Source organism: Symphalangus syndactylus, chromosome 17, assembly GCF_028878055.3.
Source record: "Symphalangus syndactylus isolate Jambi chromosome 17, NHGRI_mSymSyn1-v2.1_pri, whole genome shotgun sequence".
NCBI lineage: Eukaryota > Metazoa > Chordata > Mammalia > Primates > Hylobatidae > Symphalangus > Symphalangus syndactylus.
The window spans coordinates 33,402,621-33,426,917 of NC_072439.2; the positions used below are offsets into that span (position 1 = coordinate 33,402,621).

At 47.8% G+C, this 24,297-nt stretch overlaps 2 protein-coding genes and 1 non-coding gene across 4 annotated transcripts; all 3 read left to right on the forward strand.

The window, feature by feature from the left end:
• The first annotated feature begins 662 nt into the window (after positions 1–662).
• APOF (apolipoprotein F) lies at positions 663–2,970 on the forward strand. Its single transcript, XM_055249149.2, has 2 exons — positions 663–790; positions 1,327–2,970. Exons 1-2 carry the CDS (start codon positions 706–708, stop codon positions 2,289–2,291), a joined length of 1,050 nt encoding a protein of 349 aa, XP_055105124.1. The 5' UTR covers positions 663–705; the 3' UTR covers positions 2,292–2,970.
• A 229-nt stretch (positions 2,971–3,199) lies between these two features.
• STAT2 (signal transducer and activator of transcription 2) lies at positions 3,200–23,129 on the forward strand. 2 transcript variants are annotated; one of them, XM_055246904.2, is made up of 24 exons: positions 3,200–3,442; positions 7,066–7,203; positions 7,359–7,512; positions 7,841–7,936; positions 8,112–8,201; positions 8,293–8,368; positions 8,781–8,866; positions 9,031–9,179; positions 12,875–13,033; positions 13,135–13,227; positions 13,437–13,496; positions 13,893–13,913; positions 14,136–14,229; positions 14,690–14,737; positions 14,817–14,900; positions 15,065–15,163; positions 15,266–15,401; positions 15,521–15,573; positions 15,699–15,793; positions 17,662–17,798; positions 17,993–18,175; positions 18,413–18,470; positions 20,572–20,882; positions 21,174–23,129. In XM_055246904.2, the coding sequence occupies exons 2-24, from the start codon at positions 7,073–7,075 to the stop codon at positions 21,314–21,316; spliced, it is 2,556 nt and encodes an 851-aa protein (XP_055102879.1). In that variant the 5' UTR covers positions 3,200–3,442; positions 7,066–7,072; the 3' UTR covers positions 21,317–23,129. The 2 variants fall into 2 exon arrangements, with proteins under 2 accessions (XP_055102879.1, XP_055102791.1); XM_055246816.2 differs by lacking the exon at positions 13,893–13,913 and having other exon boundaries at positions 3,229–3,442.
• LOC129467130 (U7 small nuclear RNA) lies at positions 11,593–11,656 on the forward strand. Its single transcript, XR_008652268.1, has one exon. It is a non-coding gene; the product is annotated as a U7 small nuclear RNA (small nuclear RNA).
• Positions 23,130–24,297: the final 1,168 nt, after the last annotated feature.

The window sequence follows — 24,297 nt, forward strand, 5'->3', positions numbered from 1 at the left end:
ACACAGTAAGTAGTCAGAAACGTTGGAGACCACTTAGGACAGATGAATGCCCTTTATTTCATCCCTTCTCTTAAACACACATGTGACCAGTGTTAGCCTTGCCCCTCTCCACTTAGTAGGTGTCAGCCCCCCCCCTCTTTTTTTTTTTAAGACAGAGTCTCACTCTGTCACCCAGGCTGGAGTGCAGTGGTGTGATCTTGGCTCACTGCAACCTCCACCTCCTGGGTTCAAGCGATTCTCCTGCCTCAGCCTCCCAAGTAGCTGGGACTACAGGCGCCCACCACCACACCCGGGTTATTATTTTTTTTTCTTGTATTTTTAGTAGAGACAAGGTTTCACCATATTGGCCAGGCTGGTGTTGAACTCCTGACCTTATGATCCGCCCGCCTTGGCCTCCCAAAGTGCTGGGATTACAGGCGTGAGCCACCATACCCAGCCGCTAATTTAATTTTTAAAATGAAGAGAAATGAGAGTATCACAAACATCTCATCTTTCCTAATTCTGAATTTCCCTGGCTCCTATCATGAGCTTAGAGTGGGAATGTGGCAGGGACATACAGGAAATGCCAAAGAACAGGACTGTAGGTATAGAGGTTGAGTGTGTGACAAGGGGCACAAGGTTTGAGCAGCCAGTATAAATGGGCAAATATTTGCAGAGATTACATCCTTCACTGATCAGAGGGGAAAGCAAATATCTCCTTTCCTCATGGGACACAGAACTAGGCAGAACAGGATCAGGGAGCGACCAAACCTACCAAGGCAGTCTCACTTCTCAATGACTGGACTGTGTGGTAATTTGGGGTCCCTATATATGGGTGGAAATTAAACAGAAGTCCCTGGTGACCTGTAAGTGGGGGAGACCAAGTGGGAGCAATTGGGGTGCATTTCCTGTTTCCTACGCCTTTACCTAAAAAGAACAGAAGCTTGGGGCCAGGCGTGGTGGCTCACATCTGGAAGCCTATCACTTTGGGAGGCGGAGGTGGAAGGATCACTTGAGCCCAAAGTTCAGAACCAGGCTGGGCAAGATGGCAAAACCACATCTCTACAAAAAATTTAAAAATTAGCTGGGCATGGTGTCATGCACCTGTAGTCCCAGCTGCTTGGGAGACTGAGGCAGGAGGATCCCTTAAGCCCAGGAATTCAAGGCAGCAGTGATTTGTGATCCCATCACTGCACTCCAGTCTGGGCAACAGAGCAAGACCCTGTCTCTAAAAAGTACAAAAGCTTGGAGGTAGGTGATGTATGAGGTATCCCCCTAACTGAGTCTTGGGCTCACCATAGCCCTTAGGGAAATGGTTTGTATGTGTCGGATTTCTCCCCTTTCTAGGGTACTCTGCTGCAGACATGCGTGGCCTCAGACTCATCATGATACCAGTTGAGCTGCTACTTTGCTACCTCCTGCTGCACCCTGTGGATGCCACTTCATATGGAAAGCAGACAAATGTCTTGATGCACCTTCCCTTGTCCTTGGAATCCCAGACACCCTCCTCAGACCCCTTGTCCTGCCAATTTCTGCACCCAAAGTCACTGCCTGGTTTCAGCCACATGGACCTTCTACCCAAGTTCTTGGTAAGCCTGGCTCTAAGGAATGCCCTGGAGGAAGCTGGTTGCCAAGCTGATGTTTGGGCTCTACAGCTACAGCTCTACCGCCAGGGTGGTGTGAATGCTACACAGGTCCTCATCCAGCATCTTCAAGGGCTCCAGAAACGTAGAAGCACAGAGAGGAACGTGTCAGTGGAAGCCCTGGCCTCTGCTCTGCAGCTGTTAACCAGGGAGCAGCAAAGCACAGGAAGGGTCCGGCGCTCCCTCCCCACAGATGACTGTGAGAATGAGAAGGAGCAAGGTGTGCACAATGTCGTCCAGCTGCTGCCAGGAGTGGGAACCTTCTACAACCTGGGCACAGCTTTGTATTATGCTACTCAAAACTGCCTGGGCAAGGCCAGGGAACGAGGCCAAGATGGGGCCATAGATCTGGGATATGACCTTCTGATGACCATGGCTGGGATGTCAGGGGGGCCTATGGGTCTAGCGATCAGTGCTGCACTTAAACCTGCATTAAGGTCTGGGGTTCAGCAGTTGATCCAGTATTACCAAGATCAGAAAGACGCAAACATCTCACAGCCAGAGACCACCAAGGAGGGTTTGAGGGCCATCTCAGATGTGAGTGACCTGGAAGAAACAACCACCCTGCCTTCTTTCATATCAGAAGTAGTAAGTTCAGCTCCCTACTGGGGGTGGGCCATAATCAAGAGCTATGACTTAGATCCTGGGGCTGGGAGTCTTGAGATATAAAAGAACGTGGTAACCACAGAATTAATAACTGTACTATCCTGACAAGCTGTATACATGTCTTCAAAATTTTAATCTCTGAATTATCCAGGAGGAAGGCTGTACAGTAAAATGTAGGAACGTAAATGTTTGGGGGTTGAAGTCAGAGGGTTTGGTTTTGAATCTAGGCTCCACTTGTTAGAGCCTCGGTGATCACTGACTAGTAACTTCTTTCTTGAACTAAGATCAGTTTTTAAATTTCTAAAGGAGATAGAATGATTTTAACCTCAATGAGTTGCCCTGTAAATTTAAAATGATACAATGAATCTAAAATGCTTATCACAGTACTTTCAATAAATAGCTATTAGCCAGGTGCGGTGGCTCACGCTTGTAATCCCAGCACTGTGAGAGGCCGAGGCGGGAGGATCACCTGAGGTCAGGAGTTCAAGACCAGCCTGGGCAACATGGCGAAACCCCGTCTCTACAATAAATACAAAAAATTATCCTGGCGGAGTTATGCACGCTTGTAGTCCCAACTACCTGGGAGGCTGAGCCAGGAGAATCACCTGAGCCCGGGAGGTCGAGGCTGCAGCGAGCCGAGATCGCGCCACTGCATTCCAGCCTGGGTGATAGAGCGAGACCATGTCTCAAAAAAAAAAAAAAAAAAAATTGTTTTCATTACCTCAGCTCTCCTCTTCCTATCCCAAGGGGTCGAAATTCCGGTCCCACCCCTTCCCATGGAGCCCTTGGCGTTTGAGGAGTTTCGGTTCTCTGGCTCACGCGCGGGTTCCCGAAAAGCAGCTGTTTCAGTCTTGGGCTAGTCCACTAATTGCACTTCTCCCCTCGTAGAAAATGCCTACTTGAACTTCTCCACCAATCGCTGGAGCTGCAGGTGTGGTTTCGGCTCAGCTTGTCCCGCCCTGCGGATGGGCGGAGTTGCGGCGGCGCCAGTGAGCTCGCAGTCTGGGAAAGGCTTGACTGAGTGGCAGCCGGTGTCGGGGTGGTGGCTGGGAATGGGGCCGCTCCGGACTTCCGCTGCCAACTACAAGGGCAGATCCGAGGGGATTAGCCGAAGTTGTAGGCGGGGCGTGAGGCTCTGGTACCCGAGCTCATACTAGGGACGGGAAGTCGCGACCAGAGCCACTGGAGGGCGCGGGGACTGCAACCCTAATCAGGTACGGGCCCTGAGAGGGTGTGCTGAGGTAGGGGTGGGGGTGAAAGTGAGAGTTCCTCCCAGGGAAGGGCGACTGGCCCCAGGGGTTACACCCTGGAGGGGGCAGCTTTGGTCCCCAGGTTGAAATAGGAGCTGTCGCCTGCTCGGTCCTCGATCTTCTTCTGTCCAGCCTATCTCCCCAACCCTAATGCCTCTCTCCCAAAACTGCCCTGCAGCTTCCGAGACCCGGATCTGGCATTATTATGTTGGTTCGGTATCTGACGTATTTCCCTCTGCTCTGCATTATTTTTTATCTTCACCAAAAAACGATGTTCAAAGATAGATAAATCTAAAAAAAAGATAGATAAATCTATCATCTTTGTTTTGTTAAAAAGTATAAGCTACTGAAAGATGAAACGATTGCCTAAGGTCACACACAAAATTCAGTTCATTTCAGAAAAGCTTCTTGAGTGCAAAATATGTGCCTAAGAATGAGAGATAATGAGAAAAAAGTGTTTCAGCCCTTAACCTCAGTGTTTGCAATCCATCTGGGGAGACCAGGTTTTTTGTTTGGTTTTCATATTTGAATCTTTGCTGACTTGCTCCTTTAATATCAGACACTTAAATCCTCAAGAATTGGGACCTCATCATTAATTTTTTTTGTTTGTTTTGGAGATGGAATCTCACTATGTTGCTCAGGTTTGGTCTCAAACTCCTGAGTTCAAGCCATCCTCCCATCTTGTTGGCCTCACAAAGTGCTGGGATTCAGGCATGAGCCATCATGCCTAGCCACCTAATCATTTTTTTAACTTTTTTTTTTATCATAAAAGCAATACAGATACATAGTTTTAAAAATCAAGCACTACTAAAAGGGTTAAAATGAAAATAGCCCCTGCCCAATCCTTCCCTTCCCTTGTTCCTGCTGGAGGTAGAAAGGCAGCTGATGTTAATCATGTTAGTAGAAGACTCTCCCACCCCAAGCATTTCTCTTTATTTTGTAATAAAATCATGTGACCTTTTTAGACCACAAATATGCACGAATTCTGTTCTGTTAGGCTCAGGCTGCAACAAGCGTTAAGTTTCAGTTTCCTAAATAGACACCAGCTGGCAGTGAGCAGGGAACAGCCTGCTTGGTGACAGGCAAAAACCAATTTGTTGTTGTTGTTGTTTTGAGACAGAGTCTTGCTCTGTCACCCAGGCTAGAGCGCAGTGATGTGATCTCTGCTTACTGCAACCTCTGCCTCCTGGGTACAAGCCATTCTCCTGCCTCAGCCTCTTGAGTAGCTGGGATTACAGGCGCCCACCAACACGCCTGGCTAATTTTTTTATGTTTTTAGTAGAGATGGGGTTTCACGTTGGCCAGGCTGGTCTCGAACTCCTGACCTCAGGTGATCCTCCCGCCTCTTCCAAAGTGCTGGAATTACAGGCATGAGCCACTGTGCCCTGCCAAAAAAAAAAAAAAAAAAATTTTAAGTGAAGTTTCAGGATCTCACAAAGTTGATAACCTATAATCATATTCAAGATTCACTGGTCATAAACGTGTCATATTCTTAGGGATTGAGCAACCCGTTGCACAGCATTTAGATGTCTTCTAGAATGGAGCTCCTCCTTCCTATATGGAGGGCAGTTTATATGGTGTACTTAGCTGACCTCCAAAAAGATTTAGCCGCTAAAAAAGCTTCAGGTGGCCGGGCACAGTGGCTCACGCCTGTAATCCCAGCACTTTGGGAGGCCGAGGTGGGCGGATCACCTGAGGTCAGAAGTTCCAGACCAGCCTGGACAATATGGTGAAACCCCATCTCTACTAAAAATACAAAAATTAGCTGGGCATGGTGGTGGGTGCCTGTAATCCCAGCTAGTCGGGAGGCTGAGGCAGGAGAATCCCTTCAACTCAGGAGGCAGAATTTGCAGTGAGCCAAGATCATGTCACTGCACTCCAGCCTGGGTGACAGAGCAAGACTCCATCTCAAAAAAAAAAAAAAAAAAAAGCTTCAGAGCCAGCAGGGATCATGCTGTAATAAATACTTAACATCAACACTGATCTTTAAATGCTTTAGCATAATCAAATATAAACAACAAACAAACACATAAATGCAAAATAAATGAATTAAGGAGATAGATGAAATAAGATAGTGGAAATAGTAATGTTTGTTAAAGTTGGATGGTGATCCTTGTACTATTCACTCTACTTTAGTGTGTGTTTGAAAATTACCATTAGGCAGGTTATGGTGGCTCATGCCTGTAATCTCAGCATTTTGGAAGGCTGAGGCAGGTGGATTACTTGAGCTCAGGAGTTTGAGATCTGCCTGGGCAACATGGTAAAATCCTATCTCTACAAAAAATTAGCTGGCATGATGGCACACTCCTATAGTCCCAGCTCCTTGAGGGGCTGAGGCAGAGAATTGCTTGAACCTGAGAGGTCAAAGCTGCAATGAGCCAAGATCATGCCACTGCACTCCAGCCTGGGTGACCAAATGAGACCCTGTCTCAAAAAAAAAAAAAAAAAAAAGAAAATTCCCGTTAAAGCACAAAGGCCCACTTATTGAAGCTATTAAAATACAGGTTGGGGGTTGGGGCCGGCTGGGCGCCGCAGCTCACGCCTGTAATCCCAGCACTTTGGAAGCCTGAGGTGGGCAGATCACGAGGTCAGGAGATCAAGACCATCCTGGCTAACACCATGAAACCCCGTCTCTACTAAAAATAGAAAAAAAAAATTAACTGGGCATGGTGGTGGGTGCCTATAGTCCCAGCTACTCGGGAGGCTGAAGCAGTAGAATGGCGTGAGCCCGGGAGGTGGAGCTTGCAGTGAGCTGAGATCGCACCACTGCACTCCAGCCTGGGCAACAGATGGAGACTCCAATCTCAAAAAGAAAAAAAGAAAAGAAAAAAAAAAATACAGTTTGGGGCCACAGTGGCTCACGCCTGTAATCCTAGCACTTTGGGAGTCTGAAGTGGGTGGATCACCAGAGATCAGGAGTTTGAGACCAGCCTGGCCAACATGGCGAAACCCCATCTGTACTAAAAAAAAATACAAAAATTAGCTGGGCATGGTGGCGGGCGCCTGTAATCCCAGCTACTCAGGAGGCTGAGGCAGAAGAATCACTTGAACCAGGGGGATGGAGGTTGCAGTGAGCCAAGATCATGCCACTTCACTCTAGCCCAGGCAAAAGAGTGAGACTCCATCTAAAAAAAAAAAATACAGATTAGGCATTCCTAATCGGAAAAATTGGGCTCCAAAATGCTCCAGTGAGCATTTCCTTTGAGCGTCATGTGGGTGCTCAAAAAGTTAGATTTTGGACCATTTCAGATTTCAGAGTTTTGGATTAGGGGTGCTCAACTGGTAAGTAATGCAGATATTCCAAAATCTGAACAAATCTGAAATCCAAAATGCTTGGAATAGCAGATACTCAACCGGTAGCACTCCCTAGAAGAATATGCACCAAACTGATAGCAGTGGTTACTTCTGGAGAGGAAGGGAAAGAACCAAGATTAGGAGTAGGGTCAACATAGACTTTAATGTTTTCTGTATTTTTATTACTTGTGTAATTTAAACATTTTAAATTAGTAATAATGAACAATCATGAAACTATGGATGATTTAGTCCAGCAAAATAACCAATTGGGAACCCTCATCCTTCTGACGCAGAGCCCAAATGGCGCAGTGGGAAATGCTGCAGAATCTTGACAGCCCCTTTCAGGACCAGCTGCACCAGCTTTACTCGCACAGCCTCCTGCCTGTGGACATTCGACAGTACTTGGCTGTCTGGATTGAAGACCAGAACTGGTGAGGCCTTCAGGAAGTTGGGGGAATGAGAAAAGTGGTTCCTTACTTCTGGGCCCCCAGGATCCTGGAATCATTAATGGCAGGAAGGGGTTGGAAAGCCTCAGGACTACAGTAACACTGCAGAGACACTAATACTTCTTATTCCTGGTGCCCAGGCAGGAAGCTGCACTCGGGAATGATGATTCCAAGGCTACAATGCTATTCTTCCATTTCTTGGATCAGCTGAACTGTGAGTGTGGCCGTTGCAGCCAGGACCCAGAGTCCTTGTTGCTGCAGCACAATTTGCGGAAATTCTGCCGGGACATTCAGGTACTTGGAAGGGTTGGGAGTAATGGGGTAGCACTGGGAGCTGAACATAGAGGAGTAAGGTTTAGAGAATGGAATAGTACCTGGAGGTGGAAAGGGAGACGGGGACAAATCTGGGGAAAGGAGGACAGAGTCTGGACTTGGGGAATCACTAGCAGAGACGAGGGCTGCATATACATGACACTGTTGGAAGGATGCTATGGGGAAAAGACAAAGGGCTAGGAACCCCGAAGGAGGAGGAAATACTGTGGACATTGGTGGGGAGGGTCTAGGGTGATAGGTCATTGAGAGTGGTTGAATTGGATCAATCCTTTCTGTTTTTCTATTCTAGCCCTTTTCCCAGGTCCCTACCCAGTTGGCTGAGATAATCTTTAACCTCCTTCTGGAAGAAAAAAGAATTTTGATCCAGGCTCAGAGGGCCCAATTGGTGAGGACAATTCAGTGGTAATGTTGGAAACTCCTGAAGTAGAGAGGAACCATGGAAAGGACTCAGGGATTTGTCTCAGAACAGGATCTCCCCCACATCCTGTGGTATAATTTCAGGCCTGAACTTAAGGCATGAAACGCCAGAGTTAAAATGTACTCAGAGCCTCTTTTTTCAGGAGCAAAGAGAGCCAGTTCTCGAAACACCTGTGGAGAGCCAGCAACATGAGATTGAATCCCGGATCCTGGATTTAAGGGCTATGATGGAGGTTAGTAGATGTGGTAGGAGTTAGGGTGGACAGCGTTCAGCCTAACACCTCCCTGAGAAGCAGCCTCATTGGGGTCCTCTCCCCTCTGCAGAAGCTGGTAAAATCCATCAGCCAACTGAAAGACCAGCAGGATGTCTTCTGCTTCCGATATAAGATCCAGGCCAAAGGTAGGAAGCACATTGAGGGGCTGGAGAAAGATAAGTGCCTGCTGAGAAGCCAGAGCTGGAAGTGAACAGGAGAAAGCTCCAATGAGCAGTAGTCACTGTCAGACATACCTCACTGACTACAGTCCTGCTGCCGTGCAAAGCTGGAAGTGCTTTGTGGAGGCTGAGCTGGAGGTGTAGCTGAGAGACAGTAAATGTTGAGGAAATGCATGGAAAACTAACAGTGTTTTATTTGAGGGGATGTCTGGTCCAAGCATGACCATTCAGAATTTGCCTGAGGGTCCCACAGGTGCCTGTGCTTTGCTTGGTTTCCCTTTCTTCCTCTGCAAAACTCCTCCTTCCTGACTCCGACTGAGACCCCAGTCAGGAAGGAGAGGAAAGAACCCCTGGACTGACTCCTGTTCCCACCATCCAGGGAAGACACCCTCTCTGGACCCCCATCAGACCAAAGAGCAGCAGATTCTGCAGGAAACTCTCAATGAACTGGACAAAAGGAGAAAGGTGGGAGACAGAGGACAGAACGTGTGGGCAACAAGGACCTGGAAAAATGAGGGATGTGGGGACCCTGGTCCTCTAGCACTGGCTTCTTTGTTTCTTCATCCCCAGTTGGGTGGTGGAGGGTGAAAGGGAGAGATGCTCAACACTCACATTACGCTCTTTCCTAGGAGGTGCTGGATGCCTCCAAAGCACTGCTAGGCAGATTAACTACCCTAATTGAGCTACTGCTGCCAAAGTTGGAGGAGTGGAAAGCCCAGCAGCAAAAAGCCTGCATCAGAGCTCCCATTGACCACGGGTTGGAACAGCTGGAGACATGGTGAGAGGTACCACCCCAACCCTCATCCTTGCCACGTGCTGTGATTTGTGAGTTGCAGTGCCCTGCATATAGCGAGAGATACTATTCTCTATTGGTCTCTGCTCCCCAGAATGAGCCCTGCTCCCTGCTGACTGCAGCTCTATTCTGCTCCTCATCCTCACCACCCAGGGAGCCCAGAGCCCAGTCTCCTTCAGGGAAATGAATGAATTAACCCACAATCTGGTTTTTCCTTCTTTTTTAATCACCCAGAAATATATATAAATATGTATATATATATTTTTTTTTTACTGCAGTGAATACAATGACAAGAAAGAAAGGAAGAAAGGAAGGAGGAAGAGAAAATTACCTATTACCTAGCTTATTAAACAAAAATGGAATCATATTGTCCATACTATTTTGAAATCCATGGGTTTTTTTTTAAGCTTAACAGTATTTTATATATATAAATATATATATATTTACATATATATATTTATATATATTTTTATATTTATATTTATATATAAATATATATATATATAAATATATATATATTTATATATATATATATAATTTTTTTTTTTTTTTTGAGACAGAGTCTCACTCTGTTGCTCAGGCTGGAGCGCAGTGGCATGATCTCAGTTCATTGCAACCTCCACCTCCCAGGTTCAAGTGATTCTCCTGTCTCAGCCTCCCGAGTTGCTGGGATTACAGGCACGCACCACCATGCCTGGCTAGTTTTTTTGTATTTTTAGTAGAGATGGTGTTTCTCCATGTTGGCCAGGCTGGGCTCAAACTCCTGACCTCAGGTGATCCACCTGACTTGGGCTCCCAAAGTGCTGGGATTACAGGCGTGAACCACCATGCCCGGCCAACAGTATATTATATTTATCCATGTTATTTCTTATGTCCACACAACAGTCCCCTATATGGTGGTAACATAATTTAATTAATGAACTCCTATTTTCAGCTATTTAGGTTATTTTCAATTTCTTGTTACCTTTTTCCAGGAAACTCTATATTTTATGGTAATTATATTGTGATGTGGAAAAATCACTAGTGTGTCCTCCAACATACTTGAAAAATACCTACTGTTTTCAATGTTTTCTCATTTAAAAATTTATTATAGGCCGGGCGTGGTGGCTCACGCCTGTAATCCCAGCACTTTGGGAGGCCGAGGCAGGAGGATCACAAGGTCAGGAGATCAAGACCACCCTGGCTAACACAGTGAAACCCCGTCTCTACTAAAAATACAAAAATTAGCCGGGCGTAGTGGCGGGCGCCTGTAGTCCCAGCTACTCGGCAGGCTGAGGCAGGAGAATGGCGTGAACCCGGGAGGCGGACCTTGCAGTGAGCCGAGATTGCACCACTGCACTCCAGCCTGGGCAACAGAGCCAGACTCCATCTCAAAAAAAAAAAAAAAAAATTATTATTATTTAGTCTTTTAAAAATATACCAGGCCAGGCATGGCGGCTCATGCCTGTTATCCTAGTGCTTTGGAAGGCTGAGGCAGGAGGATCACTTCAGGCTTGGAGTTTGAGACCAGCCTGGGAAACATAAAAAGACCCCATCTCTACAAAAAAAAAAAAAAAAAAAAAAATTTTTTTTAATTAGGCGTGTCCGGAGGCAGTGGCTCACACATGTAATCCCAGCACTGTGGGAGGCCAAGGTGGGTGGATCACTTGAGGTCAGGAGTTCAAGACCAGCCTGGCCAATGTGGTGAAACCCCATCTCTACTAAAAATACAGAAATTTGTCAGGTGTGGTGGCACATGCCTGTATTTCCAGCTACTCAGGAGGCTAAGGCAGGAAAATCGCTTGAACTCGGGAGGCAGAGGTTGCAGTGCACTGAGATCATGCCACTGTACTCCACCCTGGGTGACAGAGCGAGACTCCGTCTCAAAAAAAAAAAAAAAAGAGAGATTAGACATGGTGGCACACGCCTGTAGTCCCCAGCTACTCAGGAGGCTGAGGTGGAAGGATTGCTTGAGCCCAGGTGTTGCAGGCTGCAGTGAGCCATGATTATACCACTGTAGTCCAGCCTGGACAACAGAACGAGACCCTGTCTCTAAAAGTATATATGTACACATAACATAATACCCAGCTACTTAGGAGGCTGAGGCAGAAAGAGTGCTTGAGTCCAGGAGTTTGAGGTCAGCCTGAGCAATATAGCGAGACCCTCACCTCTTAAAAAGTAGATAAAAAAATACCACAATTGCTCAGGTAGATTGGAAAACAGGCATATAGTACTCATGTTACAGGACCAGCATGCATGCATGCATTGATTGATTGATTGACTGAGACAGGGTCTCTCTCTGTCTCCCAGGCTGGAGTGCCTGGCCTTAAGTGATCCGCCCACCTTTGCCTCCGAAAGTGCTGAGATTACAGGTGTGAGCCACCATGTCAGCTGGGGAGGCTTTTTAAAAGATAGTTCCAAGTGTTACAGCTCTTTTAGAATTTGTCTAGCAGGCTTTCAAGCTTTTGCCAGAAACCACCCCCACCCCCACCAAAAAAAAAAGAGTTACAAACGTTTCCCAGAATAGTTGTCCCAATCGAATCTATTTTCTCATGTGTAGTGTATGGTTGTTTTCTTATCACCACATTGCTGATTATTATTATTTTTAATTATAGAGACAGTAAAGTACAGTAGTTAAAAATGTGAGTTGGGGCTGGGGTGCTGTGGCTCACACCTGTAATCCCAGCACTTTGGGAGGCCAAGGCGGGCGGATCACCTGAGGTCAGGAGTTCAAGACCAGCTTGGCCAACATGGCAAAACACCATCTCTACTAAAAATATATATATATATAAGTTAGCCGGGCGTGGTGGCACATGCCTGTAATCCCAGCTACTCGGGAGGCCAAGGCAGGAGAATCTTGAATCCAAGAGGTGGAGGTTGCAGTGAGCCAAGATCACGCTATTGCACTCCAGCCTAGGTGACAAGAGAGTGAGACTGTGTCAAAAAAAAAGAAAAAACAAAAAAGTCTGAGTTGTACAATGAGACTGCCTGGGATCACATACAAGCTTCATCCCTTACTAGTTGTATGAACTTGAGCAAGTCACTTAACCTTTCTGTGCCTCAGTTTTATCATCTGTAATGTGGGGAAAATAATAGTACCTGCCTCAGAGGGTTGTTTTGAGGATTAAATGCATTAATATGTGGAAAGGGCTTAATATAAATTGTACATAGCATATGAAAACTGTTAGGCTGGGCGCGGTGGCTCACGCTTGTAATCCCAACACTTTGGGAGGCCAAGGTGGGCAGATCACGAGGTCAGGAGATCGAGACCACGGTGAAACCCCGTCTCTACTAAAAATAGAAAAAAATTAGCCGGGCGTGGTGGCGGGCGCCTGTAGTCCCAGCTACTCGGAGAGGCTGAGGCAGGAGAATGGCGTGAACCCGGGAGGCGGAGCTTGCAGTGAGCCGAGATGGCGCCACTGCACTCCAGCCTGGGTGACAGAGCGAGACTCCGTCTCAAAAAAAAAAAAGAAAGAAAACTATTAAATCTGGTAGCAGTTTTATATGTGAAAATAGCTTTGATTTTCGTTTCTTGGATTATGAATCATGTTAAATAATCCTTTATATGCTTCCTGGATTCTTTTTTTTTCTTCCCCCCAGTCAGTTTCTGACTCTTCACATATTTACAGAGAGGTCTTGGAACCTGGTTGGGGGAATCCAGGAAACTCATGGATTCCTTCTTCCTGAATTTTATCACCCAGGTTCACAGCTGGAGCAAAGCTGTTGTTTCACCTGAGGCAGCTGCTGAAGGAGCTGAAGGGACTGAGTTGCCTGGTTAGCTATCAGGATGACCCTCTGATCAAAGGGGTGGACCTACGCAACGCCCAGGTCACAGAGTTGCTACAGCGTCTGCTCCACAGGTCTAGAGGCCAGGCAGGAACCCTGGGGCAAAGAAGGAACAAGGGAAGCCATTCTTATAGATACTGAGCTATATATTCTCCCCACACCTCTCTCTCCTCAGAGCCTTTGTGGTAGAAACCCAGCCCTGCATGCCCCAAACTCCCCATCGACCCCTCATCCTCAAGACTGGGAGCAAGTTCACCGTCCGAACAAGGTTAGCATTCCAGAACTCATTCCTGCTTCCTTTTTCCAACCCTGCCACTGTGTATTTTCTGGCTTTACAGCTCTTCCCACTCTTGGCTTTTTCTTCTCTTTCCCCTCAACCTCCCTACCTCTTATAATCCCTCTTCTCTTTTTCAAACATCTGGCCTATCCGGAAGGTTGAGGTTGACCACTTTCCCCTATCCCCCTGCCTTCCCCCAGGCTGCTGGTGAGACTCCAGGAAGGCAATGAGTCACTGACTGTGGAAGTCTCCATTGACAGGTAAATTGGAGCAGGTGAAGGGTGGCCGGGACACGGGCTGCTGGGGTGGAGGAGATACTCACTCTTCACAACAGGGCCCTAGGGCTATCTTCTTCCTCCTTCCAATCCTACCTCATATAAATTATAATTCATTTCTTTTGTTGAACACTTACTTTGTGACATGCAGCATGTCAGCTACTCATTTAATTGTCACACCAACCTCATGAATTAACTATTACCAGTGTACCATACAAACAAAGATACAGGCTTAGAGAGACTGATTACATCTCTTCTCAAGGCCACATAGCTAGTGAGCTCAAGTCGGGTTTGAACCCAGGTCTATCTGATCCCAAAGACCAAACTCCTAACTTCTATACTCTTTTGCCCAATGATTTTTTTTTATTTATTTCTTTTCAGGAATCCTCCTCAATTACAAGGGTAGGTGCTTGACAAGGAGACTGCAAACATCCGTACAGTGCATGACCTGCAGAACCACATTCGGCAGCCCGGGTGGCACAAACAAGGAGGGAGGGATTTGGGATATAGACAAAGGGAGATGGCGAGATCTGAAATGAAGTGGAACTTCTGTTTTTTTTTTCTGCTGAGTTTTTAGAATAATTCTGTTCCTTGTCTCCATGTATCTTCTTCCTCCTGGAACAGCTTCCGGAAGTTCAACATTCTGACTTCAAACCAGAAAACTTTGACCCCCGAGAAGGGGCAGAGTCAAGGTTTGATTTGGGACTTTGGTTACTTGGTAAGAATAGTTTGTGACCTATGCTTTTATTACTATTTTTATTTTTTTTGAGACAGAGTCTCACTCTGTCCCCCAGGCTGGAGTGCAGTGGCATGATCTTGGCTCACGGCAACCTCCGCCTCCCGGGTTCAAGCAATTCTCCTGTCTCAGCCTCCTGAGTAGCCGAGACTACAGGCACACACCACCATGCCCGGCTAATTTTTGTATTTTTAGTAGAGACAGGGTTTCACCATATTGGTCAGGCTGGTCTTGAACTCCTGACCTCAGGTGATCCACCTGCCTCAGCCTCCCAAAGTGCTGGGATCACAGGCATGAGCCACCACACCTGGCCTGCTTTTAGTCCAAAGGAACAGGGGTTGGGGGAAGTTCCCAGGGCTTGAGAGGTCTTGAAGCCAAACAGGGGTTCCAGGACACTAGGGTGCCCACTCTGGCATTTTCTCTCCTTCCCTTCAATTTACAGACTCTGGTGGAGCAACGTTCAGGTGGTTCAGGAAAGGGCAGCAATAAGGTGAGGCCTGGACAGAGGACTCGGGGGCAGGGGAACTTGCCAAAGAGCCTTCTGATGACTATGTCTTTGGCTGTCCCAGGGGCCACTAGGTGTGACAGAGGAACTGCACATCATCAGCTTCACAGTCAAATATACCTACCAGGGTCTGAAGCAGGAGCTGAAAGTGAGTGAAAATGGAGGGCAAGGAGAGAGAAAGCAGCTTTGGAAGAAGGCATAAGAAGGGGATAAACAGAAGCCTCTTGGGATGGGTTAGCACTGCTTTCCTCTAACAAATACCTGCAGCCAGAAACATCACATCCCTCTCTGTGACTCCTCTCTTCTCCCCAGACGGACACCCTCCCTGTGGTGATTATTTCCAACATGAACCAGCTCTCGATTGCCTGGGCTTCAGTTCTCTGGTTCAATTTACTCAGCCCAAACCTTCAGGTAGGGAGTGGGGCCGACAGGTCAGTGGGGGAGAGGAGGGGTGTGGCAGCTTGGTGTGATAGGTTGCTTCTGAGCCAGCCTGCACTCTTCCCACCCCTGCAGAACCAGCAGTTCTTCTCCAACCCCCCCAAGGCCCCTTGGAGCTTGCTGGGCCCTGCTCTCAGTTGGCAGTTCTCCTCCTATGTTGGCCGAGGCCTCAACTCAGACCAGCTGAGCATGCTGAGAAACAAGCTGTTCGGTACAGATTTCCTTTACTCTCAGCCTTTCCCCAGCCTTAGTCTTTCCTGTCCCTCTGTCCTATCTATCCCAGGACCCCTGGCTTCCCTCATCATCTGTCTGTGGCTATCTGTCCCACAGGGCAGAACTGTAGGACTGAGGATCTATTCTTGTCCTGGGCTGACTTCACTAAGGTAACTCCCTGAATCCTGTGGAGCTAGATCTAGCCCACATTCCAAATACTGGCCTTCCCACGTCCCTCCTTCCCTACCCCAGGGGCATCTCCTCAGCTTTTGCTACCTTTCCATTCCTCCTCCAGCGAGAGAGCCCTCCTGGCAAGCTACCATTCTGGACATGGCTAGACAAAATTCTGGAGTTGGTACATGACCACCTGAAGGATCTCTGGAATGATGGGTAAGGCCTTGGTCACCCTTCCCTCATGGGCTTGTGCTTTCCAGGCTTGAGAGTGGAGTCTCTGCGCCCTCATGTGGTAAGCAGGGAGAGAGCAAAGACAGGTGCAGGCCACATCTCCTCACATTTGTTAACAATAATAAGGCCGGGTGCGGTGGCTCACGCCTGTAATCCCAGCACTTTGGGAGGCCGAGGCAGGCAGATCATGAGGTCAGGAGATCGAGACCATCCTGGCTAACACGGTGAAAACCCCGTCTCTACTAAAAATACAAAAAATTAGCCGGGCATGGTGGCGGACACATGTAGTCCTAGCTACTTGTGTAGCTGAGGCAGGAGAATGGCGTGAACCTGGGAGGTACAGCTTACAGTGAGCCGAGATTGTGCCACTGCACTCCAGCCTGGGTGACAGAGCAAGACTCCATCTCAAAAAAAAAATAAAATAAAATAATAGCCATAAACAGTGTTTGTGAAGCATCTCCTACATTCCAGAGCTTGATGGGTGCTCTTCATTAATTCTCTCATCTCATCCTTAAAACCACGCTGAGTGGTGGGTTTTGCCATCTTCATTTCATGCGAGGAAACTAAGTTTCAGAGAAGTTAAAGAACTTACCCAAGGGACAGAGTTGATATTCAAACCCAGGCCTATGTGACTCCAAGCCCATGCTCTTTTCACCACACTGCCTACCAATTTGTGTAGCATTTGGCTTTTAAAAGTGCTATTCATGACCAGGCGCAATGGCTAACGCCTGTAATCCCAGCACTTTGGGAGGCCGAGGTGGGCGGATCACCTGAGGTCAGGAGTTCAAGACCAGCCTGACCAACATGGCGAAACCCCGTCTCTACTAAAAATACAAAAATTAGCCGAGCGTGGTGGTGGGCGCCTGTAATCCCAGCTACTCAGGAGACTGAGGCAGGAGAATCGCTTGAACCCAGGAGAGAAGGTTGTAGTGAGCTGAGATTGTGCCTTTGCACTCCAGCCTAGGTGACAGAGCGAGACTCCGTCTCAAAACAAAACAACAAAAGTGCTATTTATGGCCGGGCACAGTGGCTCACACCTGTAATGCCAGCACTTTGGGAGGCTGAGGCAGGCAGATAACCTGAGGTCAGGAGTTCAGAACCAGCCATGCCAACATGGTGAAACCCCATCTCTACTGAAAATACAAAAATTAGCCAGGCGTGGTGGCGGGCCTGTGATCCCAGCTACTCAAGAGGCTGAGGCAGGAGAATTGCTTGAACCCGCGAGGTGGAGGTTGCATTGAGCCGAGATCATGCCATTGCACTCTAGCCTGGGCGACAAGAGCAAAACTCCGCCTCAAAAAAATGTGCTATTCATGGCTGGGCACAGTGGCTCATGCCTGTAATCCTAGCATTTTGGGAGGTTGAGGCGGACAGATCACTTGAGCCCAGGAGTTCAAAACCACCCTGGGCCACATGGTGAAACCCCGTCTCTACAAAAAATAAAAAGTTAGCCAGGCATGGTGGTGTGCACCTGTGGTCCCAGCTACTCAGGAGGCTAAGAGGTGGAAAGATTGCTTGAGCCCGGGATGTCGAGGCGGCAGTGAGCTGTGATCGTGCCACTGTTCTCCAGCCTGGGTGACAGAATAACACCCTGTCTCCCAGAAAAAAAAAAAAAAAGTGCTGTTCATCTGTGTGATCTCACTGAATCTTCATACCTCTTCGAATCCTCGAAAGGTGGCTATTGTCAGCAAAGTGAAGTGACTTGTAAAAGATAAAAAAAGCTAAGTGGCAGGGCTTGGTCCAAAACCTGGGTTCCAAACCTGGGCTGTTTCTCCACACAAGGGGAGCAGGGAGGCAGGGGCCTGGTGGGGCAGGGGTTGCGGGGCGGCTCACAGCTGCTCTCTGTACTCCAGACGCATCATGGGCTTTGTGAGTCGGAGCCAGGAGCGCCGGCTGCTGAAGAAGACCATCTCTGGCACTTTTCTACTGCGCTTCAGTGAATCATCAGAAGGCGGCATTACCTGCTCCTGGGTGGAGCACCAGGATGATGGTCAGCTGCTCTGCCCTGCCATTCCCACAGCCTCTCCTTTCTGCCTGGCTCCCCTCTTGCCCCTCTGCCTGCCCTTGGCTTCCCTGGCTCTGTCCTGAATCCCTCAGCCGGTTTGGGACTGGGCAGCCACAGCAGGGAGCTCCAAGGCCCACCCTCTTCCCTCAAGCCTGCCTGTTCCTGCATTCACTCTCCAGACAAGGTGCTCATCTACTCTGTGCAACCGTACACCAAGGAGGTGCTGCAGTCACTCCCGCTGACTGAAATCATCCGCCATTACCAGTTGCTCACTGAAGAGAATATACCTGAAAACCCACTGCGCTTTCTCTATCCCCGAATCCCCCGGGACGAAGCTTTTGGGTGCTACTACCAGGAGAAAGGTGGGAATCGTTGACATACTTCACTGCTAGATTGCAGAGATCTTCAGACATCCATAGATCCCACTCCTTCCTTTCAAGCATGGTAAAACTGATATCTAGAGGAGTTAAGGGATTTGTCCATGGGATACTGCTGGTTACTATGAGGATGAGACTGCCAGGACCATCTGCACTAGGGGAACCTCAGGCTATGTGTCTGGCCCACTGATCTTCTCTGCTTCTTGTGTATGTTCCTCACAGTTAATCTCCAAGAACGGAGGAAATACCTGAAACACAGGCTCATTGTGGTCTCTAATAGGTGAGATATGAACTCTTCACCCATCCTCCCTAATCCTTTTTGGCTCTGCTTCAGTGAATCATCAAAAGGGGGCATTACCTGCTCCTGGGTGGAGCACCAGGACGATGGTCAGCTGCTCTGCCCTGCCATTCCCACAGCCTCTCCTTTCTGCCTTCTAACCTGCCCTATTCCAGTCTCCCCAGCCTTCCCTCACTCCTATCCCACTCTAGTTTTTTCTGGTTCTAGTCTCTCCTATCTCATATTTTTCTGCTGCCATCCTTAGGTTGTCTCCACAGGGGTTTCTGGATAATAATGATTATAATCACTGGTGTTAATGGGTACCTACTTGATGCCAAGCATGGAGCTTTTTTTTTTTTTTTCTCCAGACAGGGTTTTGCTCTATCGCCCAGGCTGGAGTGCAGTGGCATGATCCTGGCTCACTGCAGCCTCGACCTCCTGAGCTCAAGCAATACAGGCATTCATCACCAAACTCAGCTAATTTTTTTTGTATTTGTTGTAGAGATGGAGTCTTACCATGTTGCCCAGGCTGTTCTTGAACTCCTGGACTCAAGCGATCCACCCGCCTTGGCCTCCCAAAGTGCTGGGATTACAGGCGTGAGCCACCACACCCCGCCTATATATATATATAATATATATATATATATTATATATATATTTTATATATATATATATATTATATATATATTTTATATATATATATATATATATTATATATATATATATATATATTTTTTTTTTTTTTTTGAGACAGGGTCTCTGTCACCCAGGCTGGAGTGTAGTGGTACAATCATGACTCACTGCAGCCTTGACCTAGGGGTTGAAGCGATGCTCCTGCCTCAGCCTCCCAAGTAGCTGAGACTACAGGCACACGCCATCACACTCAGCTAATTTTTTAAATTTTTTGTAGGGATGGGGTATCACTATGTTGCCCAGGCTGGTCTTGAACTCCTGGCCTCACGCAGTCTCCTGCCTTGGCCTCCCAAATTGCTGGGATTATAGGAATGAGCCATGGCACTTGGCTGGGGATAGATTTTTTTTTTTTTTTTTTTTTGAGACAGAGTCTCACTCTCATTGCCCAGGCTGGAGTGCAATGGTGCAATCTCAGCTCACTGCAACCTCTGCCTCCCAGGCTCAAGCAATTCTCCTGCCTCAGCCTACTGAGTAGCTGGGATTACGGGCGAGTGCCACCCATGCCTGGTTAATTTTTGTTTTTTTTTTTTTGAGACAGAGTCTTGCCCTGTTGCCCAGGCTGGAGTGCAGTGGCACGATCTCAGCTCACTGCAACCTCTGCCTCCCAGGTTCAAGCGATTCTCCTGCCTCAGCCTCCTGAGTAGCTGGGACTACAGGTGCACACAACCACCACGCCTGGCTAATTTTTGTATTTTTAGTAGAGACAGGGTTTTACCATATTGGCCAGGCTGGTCTCAAACTCCTGACCTCATGATCCGCCCACCTTGGCCTCCCAAAGTGTTGGGATTACAGGCGTGAGTCTCTGCACCCGGCCTAACTTTTGTATTTTTAGTAGAGACAGGATTTCACCATGTTGGCCAGGCTGGTCTTGAGCTCCTGGCCTTAAGTGATCTGCCCGCCTCAGCCTCCCAAAGTGCTTGGATTACAGGTGTGAGCCACCGTGCCTTGGCCTGAAAGTTTATTATGTGCCAGGCACTAGGCTAAATGGTTTGCATTTATTTTCTCATTTTATTGAATCTACAAAATAGTCCTGTGAAGTAAAGGGCACTGTTACTGTTTTCAGCTAAGGAACTGGATTTAGAGTAGTCAAGTTTTGTACCTAAGGTACATGGCTAATAAATGATACAGGTCTGTTAGATTCCATAGCCCTGCTTTTAACCACCCTACTGCCTCTCAAGAATTACTAGGTATTGTTCTCATTTATAGACGATAAATCTGAGGCTCAGAAAAGTTGGGTCACTTGCCTAAGGTCCCCCAGCCAGGATTCAAACTCCAGGAGGCCTGATTCCAAACCCATGCTCTTTAGCCCTCCGCCCTACTGCCTTCTTAGACTAGCTTCTGCTTGTTCTACCATTCCCTATTTCATTTGAACCACTGAGCGCTGCTCCTTTGTCTGTCTTTGGGTATCCAGACAGGTGGATGAACTGCAACAACCGCTGGAGCTTAAGCCAGAGCCAGAGCTGGAGTCATTAGAGCTCGAAGTAGGGCTGGCGCCAAAGCCAGAGCTCAGCCTGGACTTAGAGCGACTGCTGGAGGCAGGGCTGGATCTGGGGCCAGAGCTAGAGTCTGTGTTGGAGTCCACTCTGGAGCCTGTAATAGAGCCCACACTGTGCATGGTATCACAAACAGTGCCAGAGCCAGACCAAGGACCTGTATCACAGCCAGTGCCAGAGCCAGATTTGCCCTGTGATCTGAGACATTTGAACACTGAGCCAATGGAAAGTAAGTGATGAGATGGAGCTATGGAAGATAGCACACATTCCCTTTCCTACCCCTTCTCCCTCTCCCATTACAGAAAAAGCTGAGCTCCAAGCTCCTCATTGGAGAGAGGTCCCTTCTGTGATTCATTTTTTTAGGAATTACACGTCTTCCCCCACCTCCCTGCTCTTTCATCCCACAAATTCCCCCTCAGGCTCTTCCCAGGCCTTTCCTGCCATCCTCCCTCCCTTTCCCTGCTGGGTTGGGAACTCCTAACTAAGATCAGGGCCTCACTGTTCTCTCTGGTTTACCTAGTCTTCAGAAACTGTGTAAAGATTGAAGAAATCATGCCGAATGGTGACCCACTGTTGGCTGGCCAGAACACCATGGATGAGGTTTACGTCTCCCGCCCCAGCCACTTCTACACTGATGGACCCTTGATGCCTTCTGACTTCTAGGAACCACATTTCCTCTGTTCTTTTCATATCTCTTGCCCTTCCTACTCCTCATAGCATGATGTTGTTCTCCAAGGATGGGAATCAGGCATGTGTCCCTTCCAAGCTGTGTTAACTGTTCAAACTCAGGCCTGTGTGACTCCATTGGGGTGGGAGATGAAAGCATAACATGGGTACAGAAGGGACAACAATGAATCAGAACAGATGCTGAGCCATAGGTCTAAATAGGATCCTGCTGTGCTGCCTGCTGCCTGGGAGGTATAGGGGTCCTGCGGGCAGGTCAGGGCAGTTGACAGGTACTTGGAGGGCTCAGGGTAGTGACTTCTTTCCAGTATGGAAGGATTTCAACATTTTAATAGCTGGTTAGGCTAAACTGGTGCACATGGGCATTGGCCCTTGGTGGGGAGCACAGACACAGGATAGGACTCCATTTCTTTCTCCCATTCCTTCATGTCTAGGATAACTTTTTCTTTCTTCTTTCCTTCACTCCTGAATCAAGCCCTGAATTTCTTCTTTTCCTGCAGGGGTTGAGAGCTTTCTGCCTTAGCCTACCATGTGAAACTCTACCCTGAAGAAGGGGATGGATAGGAAGTAGACCTCTTTTTCTTACCAGTCTCCTCCCCTACTCTGCCCCTAAGCTGGCTGCACCTGTTCCTCCCCCATAAAATGATCGTGCCCATCTAATGTGAGGGTGAAGCCTTGCACACTAGCTTAGGCTACCTAGTCTCCACTTTCTCAATGCTTAGGAGACAGATCATTCCTGGAGGCTGGGGATGGTAGGATTGCTGGGAATTTTTTTTTTTTAAACAGGGTCTCACTCTGTTGCCCAGGCTAGAGTGCAGTGTTGCAATCACAGCTTACTGCAGCCTCGACCTCCTGGGTTCAAGCAATCCTCCTACCTCACTCTCTTGGGTAGCTAGGACCATGGCATGCACTACTATGCCCTATTTTTTTTTTTTTTTTTTTTTTTTTTTTTAGAGACAGGGTCTTGCTATTTTGCCCAGGCTGGTCTTGAACTCCTGGGCTCAAGTGATCCTCACGCTTTGGTCTCCCAAAGTGCTGGGATTATAGGCATGAGCCACTGCGCTTGGCCAGGAATTTTTTTTTTTTTTTTTTTGGGACGGAGTTTCTCTCTTGTTGTCCAGGCTGGAGTGCAATGGCGTGATCTCGGCTCACTGCAACCTCCGCCTCCTGGGTTCAAGTGACTCTCCTGCCTCAGCCTCCCAAGTAGCTGGGATTACAGATCTGCACCACCATGCCCAGCTAATTTTGTATTTTTAGTAGAGACGGGGTTTCTCCATGTTGGTCAGGCTGGTCTCGAACTCCCGACCTCAGGTGATCTGTCCACCTCAGCCTCCCAGAGGGCTGGGATTACAGGCGTGAGCCACCGTGCCCAGCAGGAATTTCTTTTTATAGTATCGGATAAAGTTTGGTGTTTTTACAGAGAAGAAGAAATGGGTCTTAGCTCTTTCTGTATTATGTTATCATCCCCCCTTTTTTGTACAATATGTTGTTTACCTGAAAGGAAGGTTTCTATTCCTTGGTTGTGGACCTGGACAAAGACCAAGTCTGTGGAACTTAAAACCTTGAAGGTCTGTCATAGGACTCTGGACAATCTCACACTTTAGCTATTCCCAGGGAACCCCAGGGGGCAACTGACATTGCTCTAAGATGTCCTCCTGATGTAGCTTGAGATATAAATGAAAGGCCCTGCACAGGTGGCTGTTTCTTGTCTGTTATGTCAGAGGAACATTCCTGTTCAGAAAGGGGCTCTTCTGAGCAGAAATGGCTAATAAACTTTGTGCTGATCTGGAAATGTCTCATCTTTGATCCTCTTTATTTCTCTGCTCACAAAGGCTAATGTTCTTAGGGACACCACCAAGCTGCACAGGAATGAAGTCAGAAAATTGTGGCCTCTCTTCCATCCACCCCTCTACGTTCCTCTTGTCATATTTCTTCTTCTTCCCTTCCTGTTTGGAGTAGCCCCTCCTGTCCGTTAGACTCTTCTAGGGGTGCTGGGAGCTATATATGCATTGTGGGGGGAGGGATGAGTAGTTATATAACTGTCTCATTGTCACTCAGCTGATTGTTGACAAAGCCAAAACACAAACCTGTCTGGATTTGTCTGACTTCAAAGCCCACACTTTTTGATGCTGTGACTGGAAAAAAAAGGAAAGGAAATAATCACTAGCCACTTCTCCTCATCTTTTCTTTTTTTCAAAGAATTTCAGCTACCCTTGAGTTACCAAACTTCCAAAGGGACTCCAAGGCCGGGCGTGGTGGCTCATGCCTGTAATCCCAGCACTTTGGGAGGCCAAGGTGGGTGGATCACCTGAGGTCAGGAGTTCAAGACCAGCCTGACCAACATGGTGAAACTCCATCTCTACTAAAAATACAAAAATTAGCCAGGCGTGGTGGTGCGCGCCTGTAGTCCCAGCTACTTGGGAGGCTGAGGCAGGAGAATCACTTGAACCTGGGAGGCGGAGGTTGCAGTGAGCCGAGATCACGCCACTGCACTCCAGCCTGGGTGACAGAATGAGACTCCATCTCAAAAAAAAAAAAAAAGGGACTCCAGTCGTCCTTTGAGAGGAAAGTCCCATTGTTCTGGGATATTTACCTTCATTTCCCTGGAATGCCCTTCCTGCTCAAAACTGAACTCTGACTTTTGATCCTGCAGCGATCAGGACTCCTGTCTTTGATCAGATATACCCTTGCCCAAGAAAGCAGGGAAGGAGACGCTGGATCAGGGAGCAAGTGACCCTTAGATATGATCCCACTTCCTAATCTGGTAATCCCATTCTGCTTGCTCAGCCATATAGGAATTAATACTAAAGAGATCCCAGTTATTCTATACACCAGGGGGTCATGAGAAAATATCATTCTCCACCATAGCCCTTCAGAATAGAAGGGACGCATATTGTAGTCCCTTGGCCTTATTTTTCCATCGATTTCTCTTTCCCAATTGAGCCTACAAATTAGACTCA

What these genes read in the sequence shown, in the direction of transcription:
- APOF (XM_055249149.2), top strand. Translation starts at nt 706, where the DNA reads ATGGGACACAGAACTAGGCAGAACAGGATCAGGGAGCGACCAAACCTA. An exon ending in CTCAATGACTGGACTGTGTG is followed by an intron (nt 791 to 1,326) that starts GTAATTTGGGGT and finishes TCCCCTTTCTAG; the next exon opens with GGTACTCTGCTGCAGACATG.
- STAT2 (XM_055246904.2), top strand. Translation starts at nt 7,073, where the DNA reads ATGGCGCAGTGGGAAATGCTGCAGAATCTTGACAGCCCCTTTCAGGAC. An exon ending in AGGCTCAGAGGGCCCAATTG is followed by an intron (nt 7,937 to 8,111) that starts GTGAGGACAATT and finishes CTCTTTTTTCAG; the next exon opens with GAGCAAAGAGAGCCAGTTCT. An exon ending in ATTTAAGGGCTATGATGGAG is followed by an intron (nt 8,202 to 8,292) that starts GTTAGTAGATGT and finishes TCCCCTCTGCAG; the next exon opens with AAGCTGGTAAAATCCATCAG.